A 22,167-nucleotide genomic window follows, 5' to 3' on the forward strand; every position below is an offset into this window, starting at 1 on the left:
GAACCTATATCGGTATTCTTAAAAAAATAAAGAAATCAGAACCAAGTCATGATGATACAGATCAACGTCGCGCCAAAGATCTTACCATTTTCAAAGGAACTGGGGTTACATTTCTTTTCCATTTCCATTCAAGAGTTCTTATGTGTTTCCAAGCCTTTGAGACCTCGAAAAATGAATAAATTCCTTTTAAGGGTCAACCAAGTCGATATTATTTATCTTGATATGGTTGTAGTATAAATATATATAATATAATAAAGTCAAAACCTATTGGAAGATCCCGAATTAAACCAATGGAAATTTGTTTGCTATATGTTATAGCATTTTTGAATTGATCACGTCCTTTAATAATTTTTATTTTTCTTTCTTGTGAGTAATAACTTAATCCTTCATAAAATACTCCTTCTAGAAATATCAATAGATAGTTCAAACCATCCTTTTTTATTACGAAAAAAAAATACATTATATCGTTTCATGAATCATGACACGCTATCTCTATGAATGTGTGAAACAATAAAAAGATCTTATTTTTCGTTCCTTTTTCTCCTTAAAAGGGGATTAAAAAAGGATTATTTCATTCCTAATAGTCATCTTTTTTAATATGTGGATAAGAGCATGCTCTGGATTGGAATCGTGAGGAGTACTGCTTGATCATTTCTACCAACCTAAAGCCCCAGTTAGTATTCTTTTATGCTATGAGAAATACCCTTTTTTATAATTTACATAAAAAATCTCCACTACTAATCTTTTATGTATTTTGGTGTTCCAAAACTCAATAGAATTTGATTAATCCTTTTTTCTGTCGTCAAAGTGAAAAACTGAACCAAGAATTCTCGTTCTTTATCATCAATAGAATAACTATTTGCGACCCAGGATTCTGTTTTATCATCAATCCAATTCCCATTCACATTTTTTTTAATTTTCTTTAATTAATTCCATTTTGATTTGGAGGACTTATATTGAATTTTAATATGTCTCACAATCCGAAAGAATTTGTGGGAGGGGTCATTTCATTTTTTAATTTGATACGAATAGGTTTAAGAAATGAGAGAATTAAGGATCCCAACAGAAAGACTAATCCAATCCATAATAATATACCAGAAAATACAACATTTTTGTTACTTGACCAACGGTTTGGCGAAGCAAATACAGTAGGTGCACTAATTAGTAAGATTGATGAAGTAGCAATTAATGCAAAAACCGCCAATTGGAAAGCAATAGTCATCTTTCTAATCCTCCAAGTTACCAACAAAACAAAAGAATTATACCATTCGATCCCCAAATTAGCCAAAAAATTCTAATAAACATGCATTATATCATAGACGGATTTTACCATGAATCCATGGATTTGGCCACGGAAACGTTCCGATGTAATGATTTTTCATAAGGATATTGAATAGTTACAGGTAAACGGTTTGCATGGGATGGGGTAATCATGAACCCATGACCAAAGATAAGAATATTGACTCTCTTTTTTCTTAATAATCATTCCTATCAAAGATATGAAATTCATTATGTAAGGTATGATTATAAAAGGAGGATGAAGTCGAGCTACAAGAAAAATTCCCGCGGCTACCATAGTAGCAGCATGGATAAGAGCCGAAATAGGAGTAGGGCCTTCCATGGCATCAGGTAACCATACATGAAGGAGGGATTGTGTAGATCTGGCAACTGCACTTGTAAATAAAAGAAAGTAACACAAAGTAACAAATAGAAAATTAACTTCATTATTATAAATCATGTTATTGAATATTTCAAACAAATCCGGAAATTCAAGACTACTCATTATCCAATAAAGTCCTAAAATTCCTAATAATAAACCAAAATTTCCTACACGACAGTTACAAATGCTTTTTGACAAGCAGTTGCCGCAACAGGTCGGGTGAACCAAAAACCTATTAAAGTAAGAACACATTCCGACTAATTCCCAAAATATAATTTGTATCAAATTAGAACTAGTAACTAATCCCAAAATTAAAGTATGAAAAAACTCAGATAAGCAAAAAAATTCAAATATCCTTGATCATGAGACATATAATTATCACTATAAAAAAGAACCAAATTCCAACTGCAGTAATTAATATTAACATAATAGAAGTAAGTGGATCGATTAAGTAAACGAATTCTAAAGAAAAATCATTATTAATGGTCCAAGACCGTACATATAAATAAATAGAACTTCTACTTATTTGTTGAACATATAGACTGAAAGAATCATAACTATACTTAACAATAAAATACTAGGAAAAGCCCACACACGAAGAAGATTTTTTGTTGTCGTTTAAAAAAAGTAAAAGTCCCACTCCTATTAACATAGTAACTGGTAGTGGAATGCAAGGTATAATCCATGAATATCGATATGGATATTCATATTAAAAACCTTTTTATTCTTGTTTCATTCTTAATTAGTTGTTTATGATTCACCGGCTTTAATCCAAATTACCAAGGAGCTGGTCAATGATACTCGAACATGTACTTGTTTTGAGTGCCTATTTGTTTTCTATCGATATCTATGGATTGATCACAAGTCGAAATATGGTTAGGGCCCTCATGTGTCTTGAACTTATACTGAATGCAGTTAATATAAATTTCGTAAAATTTTTGGAATTTTTTTATAGTAGACAATTAAAAGAAGATATTTTTTCAATTTTTGTTATAGCTCTTGTAGACACCAAAGCCGCTATTGGGTTAGCTATTATTTTGTCAATTTATTGTAACAGAAAATCAACCCGTATCAATCAATCGAATTTATTGAATAAATAAAATGAATAAATTAAGTAATATCCATTATAGAAATTAGACTATTCATCAATTTAAATTATCATCAACTTCAATTAGTATGAATTGAAATCAGCATAGCATGTATGGTACGTAGAATTGAGAAAAAAAAGTACAAAATCAAAGTATCTTGGCCCAATCTCATGAGTCGACCCAGAATTAGATTGATTGGAAAAATTATAGTAAAATCATTGATTCATCTGGTGTCTAAATATACTATTCATTTATAAGTTTTCTAGATCTAAATATATGGCATTCAAAAAGTTATAGATCCAATGTCACATTCAGTGAAGATTTATGATACATGTATAGAATGTACTCAATGTGTCCGAACCTGCCCAACATATGTGTTAAAAATGATACCTTGGGATGGATGTAATTTGCTTAAGTATCATTTAACCGCCGTACATTTCCATTGGTTACAAATAAAATAAAAAAAAAAGAATAGAAGCCAAATAGAGAAGGAGTTAAGTACTTTTTTTGATGATCTAATTTTTGTGGGGGGAAAAAAACAAATAAGTATGATAAACATAAGTACAAGGGATAAAAACAGATCAAATACTCTATTAAAATCACTATTTTAGAATTTTTCTTTTTGCGGAAGTACCCTTTTTTTATTAAAAAAAAGATTATTCATCCCCCTCTCTAAGAGAGGTTGTGATCTTTATTTCATTAATATACTCTTTATTTGGATTCATAATGGGACGCTTATATCAAAAGATGAGTGTTCAATTTGAAGGAGATAAACTGTTTCCAATTGAAACTAGTAATTGAAGTTACACAAACTCGGAACCAGAAAAGGAAAAAATTTGAATTGTACTTCCTTTTAGTCGAGCCTCTTGGTCTGTCATTATACCTCGAGAAGTAGAAAGAACTACAATTCCCATCCCGCCTAGAATTCTAGGAATTCGTTGATAGTTAGAATAAATTCGTAGACCAGGTCTATTACTCCGTTTTAAATTTAAAATAATTCTAGACTGTCCTTTCCTATTCCTTCTATGTCGTAGGGTTAAAACCAAAAGGTCTCTATTGTTTTCCCGATGTTTTCTCACGTTTTCGATAAAACCTTCTCGTAAAAGTATTTTAACAATGTTTTTAGTGATGTTAGTAGATGCTAGTCGAACCATCTGTTTTCTATTCATGTCGGAATTTCATATAGAAGTTATTGTGTTAGCAATAGTGTTTGATAGTCTCTTACACTCAGGCGGCTCAGATCCGTTGTAAAACTGAGACAATATATTTGTCTTGAATATTCATCAACACTTACCCATAATACTGCCGATATTGTATGCCTCTGGTTTCTTTGACTTGTTTGGTAGGCGGTAGCGGACAGTACTGTGTTACTTCATGGATGTTTATATGCATGCAACCGCTGCAATTCAATGGATGGGATATATGTTGAAGAGTAGTCTTTGCCGTCCGGTTGACGGCTGCGTTGGAATACCTAGAGGGTAATGTCACGACCCGAAATCTCGACAGAACTTTCCCTAAGATTCCTCGATATTCATTATCACATGAACTATTAACATAAAAACCTACTTTCCATAATTTCCAAAAACATATAACCAATCCAGCAAGCTCTCTCACACACGCGCGTGCGCGCGCACACACATATATTCCAGCAGAACTACATCACTAAACCAACTAAATAAAGATTCAGATCGTAACATTTTCAATATATTCTATACAAAAAGAATATTTAACTAATAACTAAGGTTCCTACCTAGTCCTCCAAGCTGATCCCCGATGTCCAAAAAGTTCTCTTGTGTTGCTAGTATAGCTCCTAACCCATCTGGAAAAATATATGCAGGGTGTGAGCTGCATCTCAGTGAATATTAAATTTCAGAGTAAAATGAAACTATATGAAGTAATAAATATATTTTTAAACGACCAAGTGTTCATATAGATAATACTAGCATTCCCAAGTCAGTCATTTAATTTGCCAACAAAGCGTATTATAAAATACATACAAATAACTACTAAATACATTCTTAAATAATCAATTATCTTTATAACCATATAACAATATTATAATTAACCATTAACTCATCACCACTCAACACTCATACACTGACTCAATCAAGCTCTAACAATAACACGGCTTTCATCGAATACCTTCAGACAATCTCAACAATCATCACATTTATAGCAATCAGATCATGCAAACAACATACAGCACAATCAATCAATATAATCATAGGGTTGCATTTCTTCGCAACAGAGTTATGACGGTACCGTGACCTCGTACTCATATCCATAAATTTCTCATTTCATGTCTCATAAGCGGGGGCTGCCCATTATCCTCCGGCAGTAAGAGTCTAGGCATCCATTTTATATCCCGCCGGATCAGCGGTCTAGGCGTCCCTTTTTGTATCCCGCTAGATCAGCAGTCTATGCGTCTTATTTATATACCGCCGGATCAGCGGTCCCATAGCTATAAATGATCAAACAATATCAGTATACACAAGCACAATCCTTACAGATTACTTCATATTATCATCACATATGTTATACATGATCAGCATGCACAATCACATCACATATCTCAAGCCAAAATGAAACATAAGAGGGCAAATCCTTTCACACAACATAGCAAAACCGATTTCTTAATCTATATCTATCACAATATTCTTCTTAAATAATACTCCATATAATTTGTATTCATATAATATATATATATATATGTATATCATTTCACAAAAAAATAGAGCATTTACCAAACTTCCAATATACTATTTAAGAAAGACGAGCTTTCAGAATGCAAAGTTCCAGTCTCTTCAACTCCTATAAATCATAGGCATAAAAAGAAAAACAATTTATAAAACATACTAATTTCATCAATAGGTATCACATTGCCAAATCACACCCCTACCAAAAATATTTCCTCCTTCACAAGACCCTTGCACAAGATTATATCATAGATCATATCTACAGATCAATTTTCAGAAACCCAAGATGTCGCAAGCAAGATAATTACGCTTCTTAATTCTACAAGAAATATAGTACATATATTTTGAAATGTGATTAACCACCTTAGCAGACAAAATACGTAGCTCATGGACTTCAATTGCTAAATTACTCAATGACAAGTAACCTCGACAATCCAATATGAACAGGATTATACTATTACAAAAAGAGAAACAAAAAAAAAACCTAAATTACTCACACGAACCCTCAATCATACTTAGAGAAACTCAACGAAGATAATGAATGTATAATACACGAATCTAATGCTCATTACACCTTACCAATGTTAACGAACCTTGCAATCTAAACGAGCCTCCAATTGCAGTACCTCTATACAACTTCCAAGAAGCTCTCCCATATTTGTTCTTGCATATCATAGCGCTTTTAAATCATATTAATTAAACAATCCAATTAATTGTTAATTCTAGATTCACAACATAACAACCCAATTGGATGATAGAATGTGGAAGAAAAGAATCAAGTACCAACCTAAACATGCCTATACTTGGCTCCAACTTGAACTCTAGCATAATTCCCTAGTTCTTCACTCCCAATTCATAATCCCACTAACCAAATACTCTTACTTTCACTAGAACGCAATCAGATAAATTAAGCTTAAGCAAGGAAAATCAACAATATCAATTCTTCTCAACTTAATTTGCCAACGATTAAGAAAGTTCGTGGCCTCAAGTCGTATTACTAAGTTATCTAATTCAATAAATTAACCCCATGCCACCAAGGTAACAAGAACACAATCAACTGAAAGCTTCAATAATCAAAATCACCACATAGAAACTAATCGAGAGCAACCAAACCTCATCCGTGAGCTCCATCTCAAGCTCTCCAACTCTCAGTCTCTCTCTCTCTTTCTCTCAACCTCTGTTTCTTCTTCAACTTCCCGCAGCAGATTAGAAGATTGGAAGAAAAAGAAAGCAGCAAAACAGAACAAGAAAGATAAAGAAAAAGTAAATTGCGGGCCCACGTTTTTGCTCTTTTCTTCCCCCATCTCTCTCTCTCTGTCTCCCTCTCTATCTCCCCCTCTGTTCTTCCTCCACAAAACAGAACGAAAAAGAAAAAAAAAAAGAAAAGAAAACAATGGAAGAAGATAGAGGAAAGGCTAAGGCGGTGGAAGGTTGCTCAGAGGAAAATTTGAGCCCAAGTGGAGCCATGCTCCCTTTTCATTTTTATTTTTTATTTTTAATTGCTCCAGCACATGCATATAATATATGCATACATATAAGTATGTAAGTGTACGTATATATATAGGCTATTTGAAATAAAAGAAATATTAGGTCTCACAGGTAGTCGCCAAGGCACTTATATATTACAAACTATACGAACTTCCGCAACATTGAGTAGCGACCACAATCGAGAGTATGAATTATGATAAATAGTTATATGCTTATTATAGTACAGATTGAAAAAGAGGTATAGTGTATGGTGACACAGATTGAGATTTTAAATTCGATTCTCGTGGACTTTCCAATTATAAGCCGTAGGTCTCTTGCTTGCCAAATCACTTTCCTAGACCGGTCCATGGAGCATGTTTCCCTCTCAATGATCTGGGGGGACCCTCACGCAGCTTTCACGATCCAACCTTTGTATCATTCCTGTAACTTGCAAATCGATCACGACTTCTTTCCAGTAGTCCAAAATGGACCTCACGGGTCATTATCAAAATTATTCGGAATATGAAATTACTAGTCGATCGAAAATGTATCTTTTAGTCAAATTATGGTTACTTGAGTTTAAAAGCTCTCTTCGAGTTTACCTTGATATTACTTATCGACAACTGTTGTTCATCACAAAGAATGTTGTCCATCCAGTTGCTTTACAAAGCCATGTTCAATATCACCTTAGACCTGCAAAAAAGTAGTGAATCTGACTGTACGACGTGGTCGAATCTATGAAGTAGAGAAGTCTCGATGATCCTCATAGGTCCACCGGCTACCGATCGAGCTTGACAGGTGGACCCTCTTTCCTATATACGACTGGTTGTTGTGTATGCAAACAATGGAAATTAGCTTAAACTGTCAAAATCAGGCCTGAAATTTTCTGAAAGGGACAATATATATGCTTTCATACGGGACGGTAGAGGAGTCTCGATAATACGTCCTTCATACTTTGGATATTAAACTTCTTCTGAAATTCTGAACATCCCACGACATCGATCAGTGACCAAAGACAATTTGTATGCCACACAACAGAAACAACATATCATGAGCCTCTGATTGTTAGTGGACAAAAATTGCCAACCAATTCATGTACGCAGTGAGCCCCCCAGCTGGCTTTCAGCGCATGCACATCTGCTGAAGTTAAAAAAGAAGAAGAAGGGGTTACGTTGCCTTTTTCTGCTGGAGGAGTTGCCTCGAAAGGAAGGATTATCAGCTCTAGTTGTCAATTAATACTGTATTAACTGAATTCCACTGTTCCAATTGAACTAACCAAATGAAGATCTTTTTGTACTAATTTTAATTGAATTCCACTGTGCCATGAACCTTTTTCTGTGTATGTTCGTATACATTGGGAAGACCATTTTGCCCTCATTACTTCAACTAACCAAATGATTTCATTGCATGTGTCATCTCCCTTGGTTTTTGAACATTTTACTTTTCTTATTTTTTTGAGTAAGTGATTTTCAACAAAGGTTAATTTGAATATAATAGTACTCAGACAATATACACCTTGTTCTCCATGTATCTATATAAAGGGCCATATGCACCTTGTTTCTGCATACTCACAGGAAGCTAACTAAAATTAGAAGAAGAGCTAGCTAGGTTTGCTGCAGTGCTTCCAAATGGGAGACTTCAATTCATCATCAATGGAGGATGATGATATGGCTGCTCCTCTGTTTGAGAGACAGCTTCGCAAGAACTATGTTCAGAGGGCTGTGGATATAACCATCCTCTTGCTAATGATCTCCTTGCTGTCGTACCGGCTGGTCAGCATCAGGAGCCACGGCGGCGATGGATGGGAGGTGAAGACGTGGCAGGTGGCGATGGGGTGCGAGGCGTGGTTCACCTTCGTATGGGTCCTCGTCGTCAGCACCAAGTGGAACCTCCTCCGTTACCTCACCTTCCCTCAACGTCTCCTCCAACGGTAAGTGATTAATTAACTAACAATAAACTGTATTTACAATATCAATGAGGACATGTCACGTGTATCAGTAGCTTCATTGGTTATGTACGTAGGAAGAGGGAGCTGCCAGCGCTGGACATGTTTGTGACGACGGCAGACCCGGAGCTGGAGCCGCCTATAATAATGGTGAATACGGTGCTCTCTCTTATGGCAGTGGACTACCCGGGTACGGCACACAAGCTGGCTGTCTACGTCTCGGACGACGCCTGCTCCCCTCTGACCTTCTTCGCCCTCTCGGAAGCAGCCAAGTTTGCTCAGCTCTGGGTCCCCTTCTGCCGAAAGCACAACATCCAAGTCAGAGCCCCGTTCCGGTACTTCTCACCCACCGCCGAGCGGCCCCCTTCGGCCAGTGGTGGCTCTAAGTCACCGGAGTTCCAACAAGAGTGGAAACATATAAAGGTAAATGATAAATAGCCTCCACTTACCCAGGGTTGATGAACGTTGAGCAATCGGCGCATTCTAATCCTATCTGTCCCTTTCAAGTATATAATGGGCGAAACATGGACTTGGACGCAATAGTAAATATGCATACAAAAGGAAAATAGAGTCAGGCTTATTAAAAGAGGATGTAGCGGTAATGGTGTATGCTCTCACCTATTAATTAAGGGGTTTTAAGTTCAATATTAATGAGATTATTCATATCAATTTAGTAGCTATTAAAAATCTTTTTATTGGATTAAGTTTATAAACGTTTTTTTGTAATTAAAAAAAAAGGGCGTTAGCCTTGACCGCCATTAGCATCCAATCACACATTAAAGATGGGCAGAAAAAACAAATGGAGGAGCCGAAAAAAAATTGATCCTGTCAGTTTGTCTGCATATAAATAAATAATATATATATATATATATACACACACATATTCGTGATTGTGTAAAGTTAATTGCTGTTTGGAGTTATTAGTAGACTAGTAATAACGTTAATTATTAAGCTCTGGGTGGCGTGTCTGCTTTAATTGGTCTCCTACATGCACATATATGAACAATAAATTATAAGAATTAGTTAATATAGAAAGTCAGACTCCAATATTTAACATATGATACGCGGCAAGCAAATTGTAATTAAAAAAGAAGAAGAAAGCTAAATTCTTCTAACACGCTTATTAATTATCATTACACGCATATATTAAATAGCTCTTAAATGTTATGTAAATTATATTTCATGTCATTGCGAATAAAATTTTCAAATTAGGAGATACTTTTGTGATAGATATGGATTTGGAATTTTCCTTTCCCCTTTTCGCAGAATGAGTACGAGAGTTTAAACTGGAAGATAGAGGATGCACGTAAGAAGCCCGTTTCGAGTATCCTTTCTGCTGGAGAGTTTGCAGCTTTCGCAAATATGGACCGTGGTAATCATCCTCCTATAGTTAAGGTAAATTCTACATTGCAGTGGGCTCCAATTTAGCAAATGCTTCGGCATGATGTCAATAGTGCATTCGTCCCATCCCTTATTCGGGAAGATATAATTTAAATTTAATGTTTTCACCTACAAATCCCCGTCGCGTAAATTCAACCCAGTCAGTACACAAAACAGTCAATAGCAGATATCCCGTGTCGTGGGTTTGACGTAGAAAAAGAACATATGGGGATTTTTAGTATAGAGACAAGAATTAATTAATTATTTAATAATTTGAAGATCATAGATTCGGTTTAGTTCATGGGACCAGGCGGCCAGCGATAGATTACATATATGGGACGACAAACACAATAAGACAAATTTACAAGATTTTCTGGATGAGGGAATAATTCAATAAATCAAAATTTTAAAATTAAGCCGAGAAAGAGATAGTACTATAAATATATAGAGATTTTAAATTCGATTCTCATCACTTTACTTATTAAAAAAAAATTCCCTTTAAGAGAACTTTACAAGTTATATATGCCGGTTGCCTCAATCCAATTGTATGATCTTTCTTTTCACCGTGAATTGTATATCTTCATAGAATAAAGACTTCAATTTAATCAGGACTTGGAAAACTGTTGTGTTTGGTTTTTGAATTAAATTAATAAAATTTTAACTCTAATTTTAATTCTACTCACTACACAATAAAAATTAACAACACAATTATTACATTTCTTATTTCCTTCAATTTTTTAACCATTCAATTCAATTTTTAATACTAAATTCTTCAACTATTCATTACTTTTTATACTTTTTCTCATAATTAAACAACATAATCATTACAAACCAATTAAAATCAAAACTCAACTCTACTTTTAATTGAAAATGTTTAGTACTTCAATTCAATTATTTAGTACTTTTACCGCTTTACCATTCATGAAGAACAATACAAGATACTAAATACTTGAACTTAAATACTAAATATTTGAACTGAAGTATCAAATGCATTACCGCATGACACAGTTGATATATCGCATCTTAAGCACCAATTCTTACATTTTTTTTCTTTTATATTCTTTTCACTTGTTGGATTGAAGATAATATGGGAGAATAAGGAAACAGAACCGGATGGACTTCCCCATCTAATATACATATCGAGAGAGAAACGACCCAAACATCACCATCACTACAAGGCCGGTGCGATGAACGCTCTAGTAAGTCACAGTAATGATTTTGGGTTATAAATTCCTGTTTTTCGGTCCTGCTTTTCCAAATGAAAATCATATCTCACGTACCATATGGATCAATTTTTGTTCTTCCTATCTTGAATACGTGCTGCAGATAAGAGTGTCAGGTGTGATGACCAATGCCCCGTTCATGCTGAATGTCGACTGTGACATGTACACGCATAATCCTCAGATCGTGCTACATGCATTGTGCCTTTTGCTTGATCCAAGATCCCAAAATGACACCGGTTATGTGCAGTGCCCTCAGCAATTTTACGACGGTTTAAAGGATGATCCTTTCGGGAACCAGCTCGTCGTTTTACAAGAAGTAAATAGTTGCTCAATTACAGAATTATGCTGCGTTTGGTTTCAAAATAGGATTTTAAAATCAGATTTTGATTTTGAAAAAGAGTGGTATAAATGGTTATGTATGGGGTCCACTCTTTGACTTTGTATGAGTTATTTTGTTTCATTGTGGGTACAATTAAGTTAAAGTGTGATTTTAAAATCACATTTTGAAACCAAACAAGCTAACCATTTCGACTTTTTAGTTGAATTTTGTGTCAAAATTAACTTGCGGCTTATTCTCTGTTTTGATTAGATCATTGGGCAGGGAATAGTGTCCATTCAAGGGCCTTTCTATGGTGGCACCGGATGCTTTCATCGTCGAAGAGTAATCTATGGGGCTTTGCCGAAGAATGTTGACTCTAAGAAGAAAAATGCCAGATCAATGGATGGTAATTGTCAAAATTCCCGATCGAATCTGTACAATTGATTCAAAAACATAGCTAACTCGGTTTCCTACCCCTCTCCTCCTACTCAATTGTTAGAGATATCATTAAGCGAATTTGGAAGCTCGGAGCAGTTCCTAAAATTGGTTACCCGGGCTTTAAAGGACGAATCGGGTACAGAAAAAGATTTGCCAAGCTCACTTGAGGCGGCACTACATGTTGCAAGCTCTGGCTATGAGTATGGCACTTCTTGGGGTAAAAAGGTACCTAAGCACGAGAATCTGAACTATCTGAATAATGTCTTGCATTGTACATTACGTATCATCATCGACACTGCATTCGAACAAGGGCAGATTAAGTTATTCCTTGTGGAGATGGCTTCAGACTATACGAACATGAATATGTTGTTGATCCCTTTACATAAAGTAGTGTGGTCCTGTTTGCTGACGTATTCAAGCTTTGTTAGATTGGATTGACATATGGATCCACGACAGAAGATATCTTCACAGGGATGAAAATTCAATCGAAGGGGTGGAGATCGGCTTACTGTTCACTGGACCCACCAGCCTTCCTCGGTTGTGCACCAACAGGAGGGCCAGCATCGTTGAACCAGATGAAGAGGTGGTCCACCGGACTTCTCGAAATCCTTGTGAGCAAGTCCAACCCTATAAGGGCCACCCTGTTGGGTAGGCTTCAATTTAGGCAGTGTTTGACATACATATGGGTCCTCATCTGGAACATCAGATCGATACCCGAACTCATCTATGCCCTTCTCCCGGCTTATTGCATCATCACCAACTCCCACTTCTTGCCCAAGGTAAAATCACAATTTGTAAATCCAGTCATTAATTTTTCCCAAAGGTGTCATGGTGAGGAATGCCATTTGCTCCGCCCCCCCCCCCCCCCCCCCCCCCCCCCCCCCCCCCCCCTCTTTTTGATTTTATAGAACTTTGCAGGTCCACGAACGGGCTATAATGATACCAGCATCCGTATTTGCCATATACAACATCTACACGCTATTGGAGCACTTCAGGTGCAGCTTATCAGCTCGAGCATGGTGGAACTACCAGCAGATGGCCAGAATCAACTCGGCTTGTGCCTGGTTGTTTGGTGTCCTAACCGTCCTGCTCAAGGTGCTGGGGATCTCTGATACCGTGTTTGAGATCACAAAGAAGGAGCAGTCCACTTCCAATGACCAGCCTGATGCTGACTTGGGAAGGTTCACCTTCGATGAGAGCCCGATATTCGTGCCGGGGACCACCCTCTTGCTAGTCCAACTTGCTGCCTTGGCCATGCTAATGTTGGGGATACAACCAGCCCCGGGTGGCGCCAATGGTTCAGGACTGGCGGAGGTGGCGTGCTCTTTGTTGGTGGTACTCTACTTCTGGCCTTTCCTAAGAGGCCTCCTGGGAAAGGGCAAATATGGGATTCCACTAAAAACTATCTATAAGTCAGCAGCCTTGTCTACTGTGTTTGTGTTGTTCTGCAGATTCCCCTCTGTAGGGCTTCATCGATGATAAGGAAACCGCCTATGTATATTATATTGTGTTTTTGTTGTTCCGTATAATAAGTTGATTGCTTGTATTTTAAAAATTTTATTGAGTAAACCATCTAGGCACTTAGTTTCTTCCCAGCTGCTGTCACTTATCTTAGTATGTCACAATCCAAAACCAACCTCAAGTGGAAGTTAGTTTACAGCATCCGATGATCTGTATTTCGGTCTGTGAAACAATAAGTTTTCGAAAGCAACACAATCTTTACATTGTAGGAGTGGTTTGTAGATGAGTAGAAGTAAGCAGAAGTTGAGAATCTCCAAGGATACCATATGTTGTGTCCAGCCTGACTTCATGGACCGGAATGCATGGGCTGTCCGAATCTGATCCTCTACTCACATCGCTACAGTCTGCATGGGCTGTCCGAATCTGACCCTCTACTCAACCCAATAACAAATGCCAAAATGAGCCTAAATTGATTTACATTAATGGACAAAATTTACCTACCAGTCACCAGAGGATTTTAGCAAAAATACATATGCTTTTAAGATTGTATAAATCTTCGTAGAGTCTAGAAGTTATATTTAGAGGTTCACGTCCAGTCTCGTGGAACCTCAATTCTTATATTCACAGCAAAACTGAAGTGCAGATAGCTATTCGGTTTTACCCAGATGGCATTAGCCAGCCAGGCAACCATATGCTTCGACCAGCGTTAAATGCTGGGCTAGGGGACCTTCAGTTCGTCGATGATGGAGGCCGGTGAGGAGGACGTTGCAGCTCCTCTGTTTGAAAGACAGCTATAGTGGAACTCTGCCCAGAGGGCTGCAGACATAGCCATACTCTTGCTAACGGTCTCCCTGCTGTCGTACCTGCTGGTCTGCCTCACTTCGAGCCATGGTGGTGGGAGAGAGATGACAACATGGCAGGTGGAGATGGGGTGCGAGGCGTGGTTCACCTTTGTATGGGTCCTCGTCATCAGCACCAAGTGGAACCTCCTCCATTACCTCATCTTCCCTCAACGTCTCCTCCAACGGTAAATACCTAACGGACTGTCTGTGTTACAGCCATGAGTCATATGTATTAGTAGCTTCACTGACATGTTCGTGACAACAGCAGACCTGGAGCTGGAGCCACCAATAATAACGGTGAACACGGTGCTCTCGCTGATGGTGGTTGACTACCCGGGTGCAGCACACAAGCTGGCTGTCTATGTGTCGGACGATGCCTGCTCCCCTCTCACCTTCTTCGCCCTCTCGGAAGCCGCCAAGTTTGCTCAGCTCTGGGTCCCTTTCTGCCGGATATACAACATCCAAGTCAGAGTCCCCTTCCGGTACTTCTCACCCGCGGCCGAGCAGGCCGTTTCCACTGGCAGGTCCGACTCATTGGAGCTCCAACAGGACTGGAAACATATTAAGATAAAACACTCGGGCCCCTTGTGAAAGAACATAACCGGTCCCTTTTGTTGTACTGGACGTGTTACAACAGCCTGCATATATTCACAGCCGCCCTTTGTTTTAGAATGACTACGAGAAGCTGAGCAAGACGATAGAAGACGCCAGCAAGAAGCTGGTTCCATGTGAACTTTCTGGGGATTTTGCCGCTTTTGCAAATGTAAAGTGCTGGGATCATCCTTCTATAATCAAGGTAAATTATCCCGTTCGAGCACCAAACCTTAGCCGTGATTAACCCAACATTATTTACAGGACATATAATACATACATGCTAGGCTCCATCCAATTATTGCTGCCAAGTTTATATTTGCATCATCTGCATCTTCTTAAGATCAAGTTTACTGAAATCACTCAGAATGTTTTCTTTGGTTTCCTGTTGAAGATCATCTGGGGAAATAAGGACGGCAAACCCAATGGATTGCCTCATCTGATATACATATCGAGGGAGAAACGACCCAAACATCATCTTCACTACAAAGGCCAAATGCTCTAGTAAGTTACACGTTTTTACCGCTTCCCCTAGATATTGTTCTGGCTGGCTTCTACATTTTGAACTCGATCTATGAAAATTATTTAAAGCGCCATAAATGATTTAACTGTCCTCATTTGTTGTTTTGCTTCACTAAGCAGATAAGAGCATCGGCTGTAATGACACACGCACCTTTCATGCTGAATGTTGACTGCAACATGTGTTGTGCCTTATACTCGACCCAACATCCCAAAATGACACTGCATTTGTCCAATGCCCTCAGAGATTCTATGATGGTTTGAAGGACGACCTGTTCGCGAACCAGTTTGTCGTCAATTATGAAGTAAACACCAGCATTTACTGATTATTTTCTTTTTTCAACTCTAGGATTCATATGGAAATGTTTTTCTTGCGGTGTTCTCTGTATGGTTAGTTCATTGGGCACGGACTTGTGTCAATTCAAGGGCCCTCCTTATGGGGAAGAGGATGCTTTCATCGTCCGGGAGTAATCTATGGGTCTTGGCCAAAGGGCATTGGCATGAGAGAGAGATCTCCTATCATCGAATGGTAAGAGATTTAAGAAAGTATCCTATCGATTCTTCCAGTATGACTCTGATTCTTATTTACTTTTCCTTGAACTATCAAAGTACGACTGGCGGAGCATTGTTGACTGAATTTGGCAACTCGAAACAGTTGATAAAATCAGTTGCCCACGCTTTTAAGGGAGAATCTGGCATGGGAAAAGATATATCGAGCTCCCTCGAGGCAGTACATCAAGTTGTGAGCTGTAGCTATCAGTATGGCACCACGTGGGGTGAAAAGGTAACCAAGAACACTGCTGTCAAACTCTATTCAAACTCGACGGTCAACTGGTTGCACACTGCATTGATCGCATTATCGACTTCCCCCCGCATTAGAATCCTTATATTCTAGCTTATGCTACATGGAGATGATGCCCTTTGCCATTTCATATAGGTTGGATTGATTTACGGGTCTACCACAGAAGACGTCGTCGCAGGCTTGACAATGCATTCAAGGGGTGGAGATCGGCATTCTGTTCACCGGACCCCCTTGGGTTTCTTGGGTTGTGTGCCGACTGGAGGCCCGGCATCATTGGCCCAACTGAAGAGGTGGTCCCTGGGCTACTTGACATCGCACTGAGCAAGTCTAGCCCAATAATGGCCAAACTTTTCGCAAGCTGCGATTTAGGCAGTGTTTGACATACTTGTTTTTTCCTCCAATGGAACGTCAGATCTGTACCTGAACTCGTCTATGCCCTTCTCCCGGCATATTGCATCATCACCAACTCTCACTTCTTGCCCAAGGTAAAAATCGAAGACTTTGAATGATGTTGAGACGAGCGTAGCTTGCTAAGCATGAATGCTGAACCATCAGGTAGGACCAGTCCACCTCCCGTGACGAGCCTTACAATGACCTGGGGAGGTTCACCTTTGATGAGAGCCCAATTTTCGTGCAAGGAACCACTCTCTTGCTAGTCCAACTGCCAGCCTTGGCATGGCTGGGGCTGCAGCCGCCACCGAGAAATGGTGGCGGCTCAGGATTTGCTGAAGCGTTTTGCGCTCTTTGGGTGGTGCTGTATTTCTGGCCCTTCTTGCGAGGGCTCCTAGGAAAGGGAAAGGATGGGATTCCTCCGAAAATTATCTATAAGTCAGCTGCCTTGGCAAGCATATTCGTTGTCTGCAGATTCACCTCTAGGATGTGATAACAAGGCCATGAGATTTGTTCTGCAGATTCACACCTGTATTTTTCGATCTAAATCCATATGCAGACCAGGATTAGCCTTTCTTTATTGGGATGATTGCAGGGCAACTCGAATATTTGGAAACTCTTGATCAGAATGCCCATAAAACTTTCATGCAAGTTGAGAATTACAGGAAAATGCTTCAAGAAGGAGTTATGTTCTCCAAGATCCTAACTTTCGATTTCATATACTCTCTAACAAAAGTCCCTCTAAAGAAGAAAGAATCGGATGCAAAAGAAACACAACAATGCGCACAAGGCCATCTAAGCAAGGTTGTCAGAATCGCGATTCTACCTAGAATCGGTCGAGGGTCGGAGAATCGTGAATCGTAGAATCGAATAGTGAATTGTAAGATTCTACTTGTAATTAAAAAAACAGTGTATATATATATATATAATCATACTTTCCCGAGCAATCTATATTTGAGGTATAACTATTAATTGTTCAATATTAAGTCGCAGATAAAGCGAGAAATAAAGACAGGACTGCGTCGAAAGGCTTGTATGGCCCCGAATGCCTCTAAGAACTGATTTGATATAGGGAATAAAAGAAGTGAGGAGCAAGTCGGCTGAGAGTTCTTAACCAATAGCGCGAATGGGTCGGAAAATGTTTGTCTATATTACGCCCAACATAAACAATTAAAATTCTGAAAAAAAAAGGGTTGTGCTTCGGCTCGAAGAAAGAAGGAAGGTGGTGTGGGGAAGGCGGGGAAGGGGGGGAAAAAAGGCCGGGTTTTGGCCCGACTGGGCTGGGCTTCAGCTCAAAAGGGGGAAGGGAAAAAGAAAAGACTGGGTTTTGGCCCGACGAAGCTAGGCTTCGGCACGATTGGGCTAGACCCGGAATCGATTCTGCAATTTTAGGCCCGATTCTAGCTCCCTGACTCAAGACATGGAATCGAAATCGGTGCCCACCTTTCGAATTGTAGAATCATACGATTTTACTATTTAAATCATGATTCTGACAACCATACATCTAAGTAGGGAAAATGAAAGAAAGAAAGAAAGAAAGAATATAATACAGAAAACTAAAATATAGCCAATGCGAAAGATCGATTCGTTCCATGTATATTTTCCCTTTCGTTCCGTGATGGAATAGTAATTTATTCCATTAGTAATCAACGAGATTTCACGAAAAAATTATTCATACCATGAGAGAGAATAGGTCAAGGGTCTTAACTATTAACTAGGAATCATAGTTACTATTTTTTGTGATCTATTTCATATATTTCATGTTCTGGATACTAGAAAGAATATCCGACGAATTAAAACCATCTCTAGCAGAAGAAGAATTAGTAGCGGGTTATCAAACTGAATATTCACGTATCAAATTTGGTTTATTTTACATTGCTTCCTATCTAAATCTATTTAATCTAGTTTCTTCATTATTTGTAACAGTTCTTTACTTGGGCGGTTGGAATATCTCTATTCCGTACAGCTATTTGAAATAAATAAAGAAGGTAGAGTTTTTGGAAGGACAATTGGTATTTTTATTACATCAGCTAAAACTTATTTGTTTTTGTTCATTTCTATCACAACAAGATGGACTTTACCTAGGCTAAGAATGGACCAAATATTAAATCTTTGTATGGAAATTTCTTTTACCCGTTTCCCTGCTCCCATCAAGAAATAGAACTGACTAATCCTAAGACAAGGGGTTGAGAAACTCAACGCCAATATTCCACTGTTCTTGAACAACTTGGAGACAAGCCCTTGTTTCTCACTATAATGGATATGAAAATAATGGATAAAATTTAGATTCAATTGTCAACTGCTCCTATCAAAAATAGACGGATTCGAGCCATAGCACATGGTTTCATAAAACTATACGATTTTCTCGATCTAAATCAAGCAGGTTTTACATGAAGAAAATTTGGCTAAGCATGATCTATTCGATACGGGTAGGAAAAGAACCCGTATCGGTATGCTTAAAAAAAATTATAGAGAAATCAAAACCAAGTCACGATGATATGGATCAACGCCTTCTTCTTGCGCCAAAGATCTTACCATTTCCGAAGGAACTACAGTTACATTTCTTTTCCATTTCCATTCAAGAGTTCTTATGTGTTTCCGCGCGCCTTTGAAACCTCGAAAAATGGAAAAAAAAAATTCCTTTTAAGAACCAACTAAGTCGATATTATTTATCTTGATATGGTTGTAGTATAAATATATATAATATAATAAATTCAAAACCTATTGGAAGATCCCAAATTAAACCAATGAAATTATGTCTGCTTATAGCACTTCTGAAATGATCTCGTCCTTTAATAATTTTTATTTTTCTTTCTTGTGAGTAGTAACTTAATCCTTCATAAAGTACTCATTGTAGAAATATCAATAGATAGTTCAACCCATTTTTTTCAATTGCAAAAAAAAATACATTACATTGTTTCATGAATCATGACACGCTATCTTTATAAATGTATGAAAGAATAAAAAGATCTTATTTTTCTTTCCTTTTCTTCTTTCTTAAAAGGGATTAAAAAAAGGATTATTTCATTCCTGGCAGTCATCTTTTTTAATCTATGGATAGGAGCACACTCTAAATTGGAATCGTGAGAAGTACTGCTTGATCATTTCTGCCAATTTAAAGCTCCAATTAGTATTCTTTTTATGTTATGAAAAATACCCCTTTCTATAATTTACATAAAAAAAATCTCCATTACTGAGAATTTTTGTATTCTAAAACTCAATAGAAGTTGATCAATCCTTTTTTCTGTTGTTAAGGTGGAAAACTGAACCAAGAATTCTCTTTCTTTATCATCAATAGAATAAATATTCACGACCCAAAATTCTATTTTATCATCAACTGTTCGCACTTTTCCTTTTTCTGTTGAAGTTTGTTTGTTATTCAACAAAGCAAGTTCGACACCACCCCAAAAAACAAATTTGTTTTTCCATTTTCTTTAATTCCATTTTGATTTTAAGGAGTTATATTGAATTTTATTATGTCTCACAACCCGAAAGAATTTGCGGGAGGGGTCATTTCATTTTTGGATTTGAAACGAATGGGTTCAAGAAATGAGAGAATTAAGGATACCCACCAGATAGACTAATCCAATTCATAATAATGTACCAGGAAATACAAATAGTTACTTGATCAACCGTCAGGAGAGCAAATACAACAGGTACGGTAAAATAGTCATCTTTCCAATCCTCCAAGTTACCAACATAATAAAAGAATTATACCATTTGATCCCCCTATCAGCCAAAAATTTCTAATAAAAATGCATCATATCATAGAAGAATTTTACCATAAATCCATGGATTCGGCCATGGAAACGTTCCGATGTAATTAATTTTTCATAAGGATATTGAATAGTTACAGGTAAACGGTTTGCATGGGATAGGGTAATCATGAACCCTTGACCAAAGATAAGAATATTGATTTTTTTTTATATAATACCTATCAAAGATATGAAATTCATTATGTAAGATATGATTATAAAAGGAGGAAGAAGTCGAGCTACAAGAAAAATTCTCGCTGCTGCAGCAGCATGGATAAGAGCCAAAATAGGAGTAGGGCCTTCCATGGCATCAGGTAACCATACATGAAGGGGGAATTGTGTAGATTTAGCAACTACAGCAGTAAATAAAAGAAAGGAACACAAAATAACAAATATAAAATTAACTTCATTATTATAAATCAAGTTATTGAATATTTTGAACAAATCCCGAAATTCAAAACTACCCGTTATCCAATAATGACCTAAAATTCATAATAATAAATCAAAATAACCCACACGATTAGTTACAAATGCTTTTTGACAAGCAATTGCCGCAATAGGTCGCGTGAACCAAAAACCTATTAATAGGTAAGAACACCTTCTGACTTATTCCCAAAAAATATAACTTTGTATCAAATTAGAACTAGTAACTAATCCCTGCATTGAAGTATTGAAAAAACTAAATAAGCAAAAAATCTCAAATATCCTTGATCATGAGACATATAATTATCACAATAAAAAAGAACCAAAATTCCAACGGTAGTAATTAATATTAACATAATAGAAGTAAGTGGATCAATTAAGTAACCGAATTTTAAAGAAAAATCATTATTAATGGTCCAAGACCATACATATTGATAGATAGAACTTCTATTTATTTGCTGAATACCTACATAGACTAAAAGAATCTTAACTATACTTAACAATAAAATACTAGGAAAAGCCCACACACAACGAAGATTTTTTGTTGTCGTTGAAAAAAAGTAGAAGTTCCACTCCTATTAACATAGGAACTGTAGTGGAATGAGAGGTATGATCCATCAATATTGATATGCATATTTCATAATAAAAACCTTTTTATTCTTGTTTTATTCTTAATTAATTGTTTCTGATTCACCAGCTTTAATCCAAATTAGTAAGGAGCCGGTCAATGATACTCGAACATGTACTTGTTTTGAGTGCCTATTTATTTTCTATCGGTACCTATGGATTGATCACAAGTTGAAATATGGTTAGGGCCCTTATGTATCTTGAACTTATACTTAATGCAGTTAATATAAATTTCATAACGTTTTCTGATTTTTTTAATAGTCGACAATTAAAAGAAGATTTTTTTTTCAATTTTTGTTATAGCTATTGCAGCTGTTGAAACCCCCATTGGGTTAGCTATTGTTTCGTCAATTTATCGTAACAGAAAATCAACTCGTATCAATCAATCGAATTTAATAAAATGAATAAATTAAGTAATATTAATTATAGAAATTAGACTATTTATCAATTTAAATTATCATCAACTTCAATTAGTATGAATTGAAATCAGCATAGCATGTATAGTATGTAGATTTGAGAAAAAAGTACAAAATCAAAGTAT

The 22,167-nt window shown here is 37.0% G+C and overlaps 1 protein-coding gene and 1 long non-coding RNA gene across 6 annotated transcripts; one reads left to right on the plus strand and one right to left on the minus strand.

Moving 5' to 3' along the window:
* Positions 1-4,257: 4,257 nt before the first annotated feature.
* On the minus strand, positions 4,258-6,963 carry LOC116194382. Of its 3 annotated transcripts, XR_004154420.1 has the most exons (3): positions 6,558-6,963; positions 5,011-5,209; positions 4,258-4,567 (listed from the first exon to the last, which is right to left on the minus strand). It is a non-coding gene; the product is annotated as an uncharacterized LOC116194382 (long non-coding RNA). The 3 variants fall into 3 exon arrangements; XR_004154418.1 differs by lacking the exon at positions 5,011-5,209 and having other exon boundaries at positions 6,558-6,882; XR_004154419.1 differs by lacking the exon at positions 6,558-6,963 and having other exon boundaries at positions 5,011-6,550.
* Positions 6,964-8,449: 1,486 nt separating this feature from the next.
* Positions 8,450-13,878, plus strand: LOC116196167 (cellulose synthase-like protein H1). 3 transcript variants are annotated; one of them, XM_031525757.1, is made up of 9 exons: positions 8,450-8,841; positions 8,934-9,279; positions 10,123-10,251; positions 11,319-11,435; positions 11,563-11,775; positions 12,049-12,184; positions 12,278-12,441; positions 12,645-12,995; positions 13,125-13,878. In XM_031525757.1, exons 1-9 carry the CDS (start codon positions 8,540-8,542, stop codon positions 13,326-13,328), a joined length of 1,962 nt encoding a protein of 653 aa, XP_031381617.1. In that variant the 5' UTR covers positions 8,450-8,539; the 3' UTR covers positions 13,329-13,878. The 3 variants fall into 3 exon arrangements, with proteins under 3 accessions (XP_031381617.1, XP_031381616.1, XP_031381615.1); XM_031525756.1 differs by having other exon boundaries at positions 8,454-8,841; positions 12,061-12,184; positions 13,135-13,878; XM_031525755.1 differs by having other exon boundaries at positions 8,455-8,841; positions 13,135-13,878.
* Positions 13,879-22,167: the final 8,289 nt, after the last annotated feature.

Source organism: Punica granatum, chromosome 2 (genome assembly GCF_007655135.1).
Source record: "Punica granatum isolate Tunisia-2019 chromosome 2, ASM765513v2, whole genome shotgun sequence".
In the NCBI taxonomy this organism is placed as follows: domain Eukaryota; kingdom Viridiplantae; phylum Streptophyta; class Magnoliopsida; order Myrtales; family Lythraceae; genus Punica; species Punica granatum.

Excerpts from the sequence above, each read along its gene's own strand:
- LOC116196167 (XM_031525755.1), top strand. The coding sequence starts at position 8,540 with ATGGGAGACTTCAATTCATCATCAATGGAGGATGATGATATGGCTGCT. Across the intron at positions 9,280-10,122 it reads AAGAGTGGAAACATATAAAG|AATGAGTACGAGAGTTTAAA; the intron begins GTAAATGATAAA and ends CCCTTTTCGCAG. Across the intron at positions 12,185-12,277 it reads AAATGCCAGATCAATGGATG|AGATATCATTAAGCGAATTT; the intron begins GTAATTGTCAAA and ends CTCAATTGTTAG.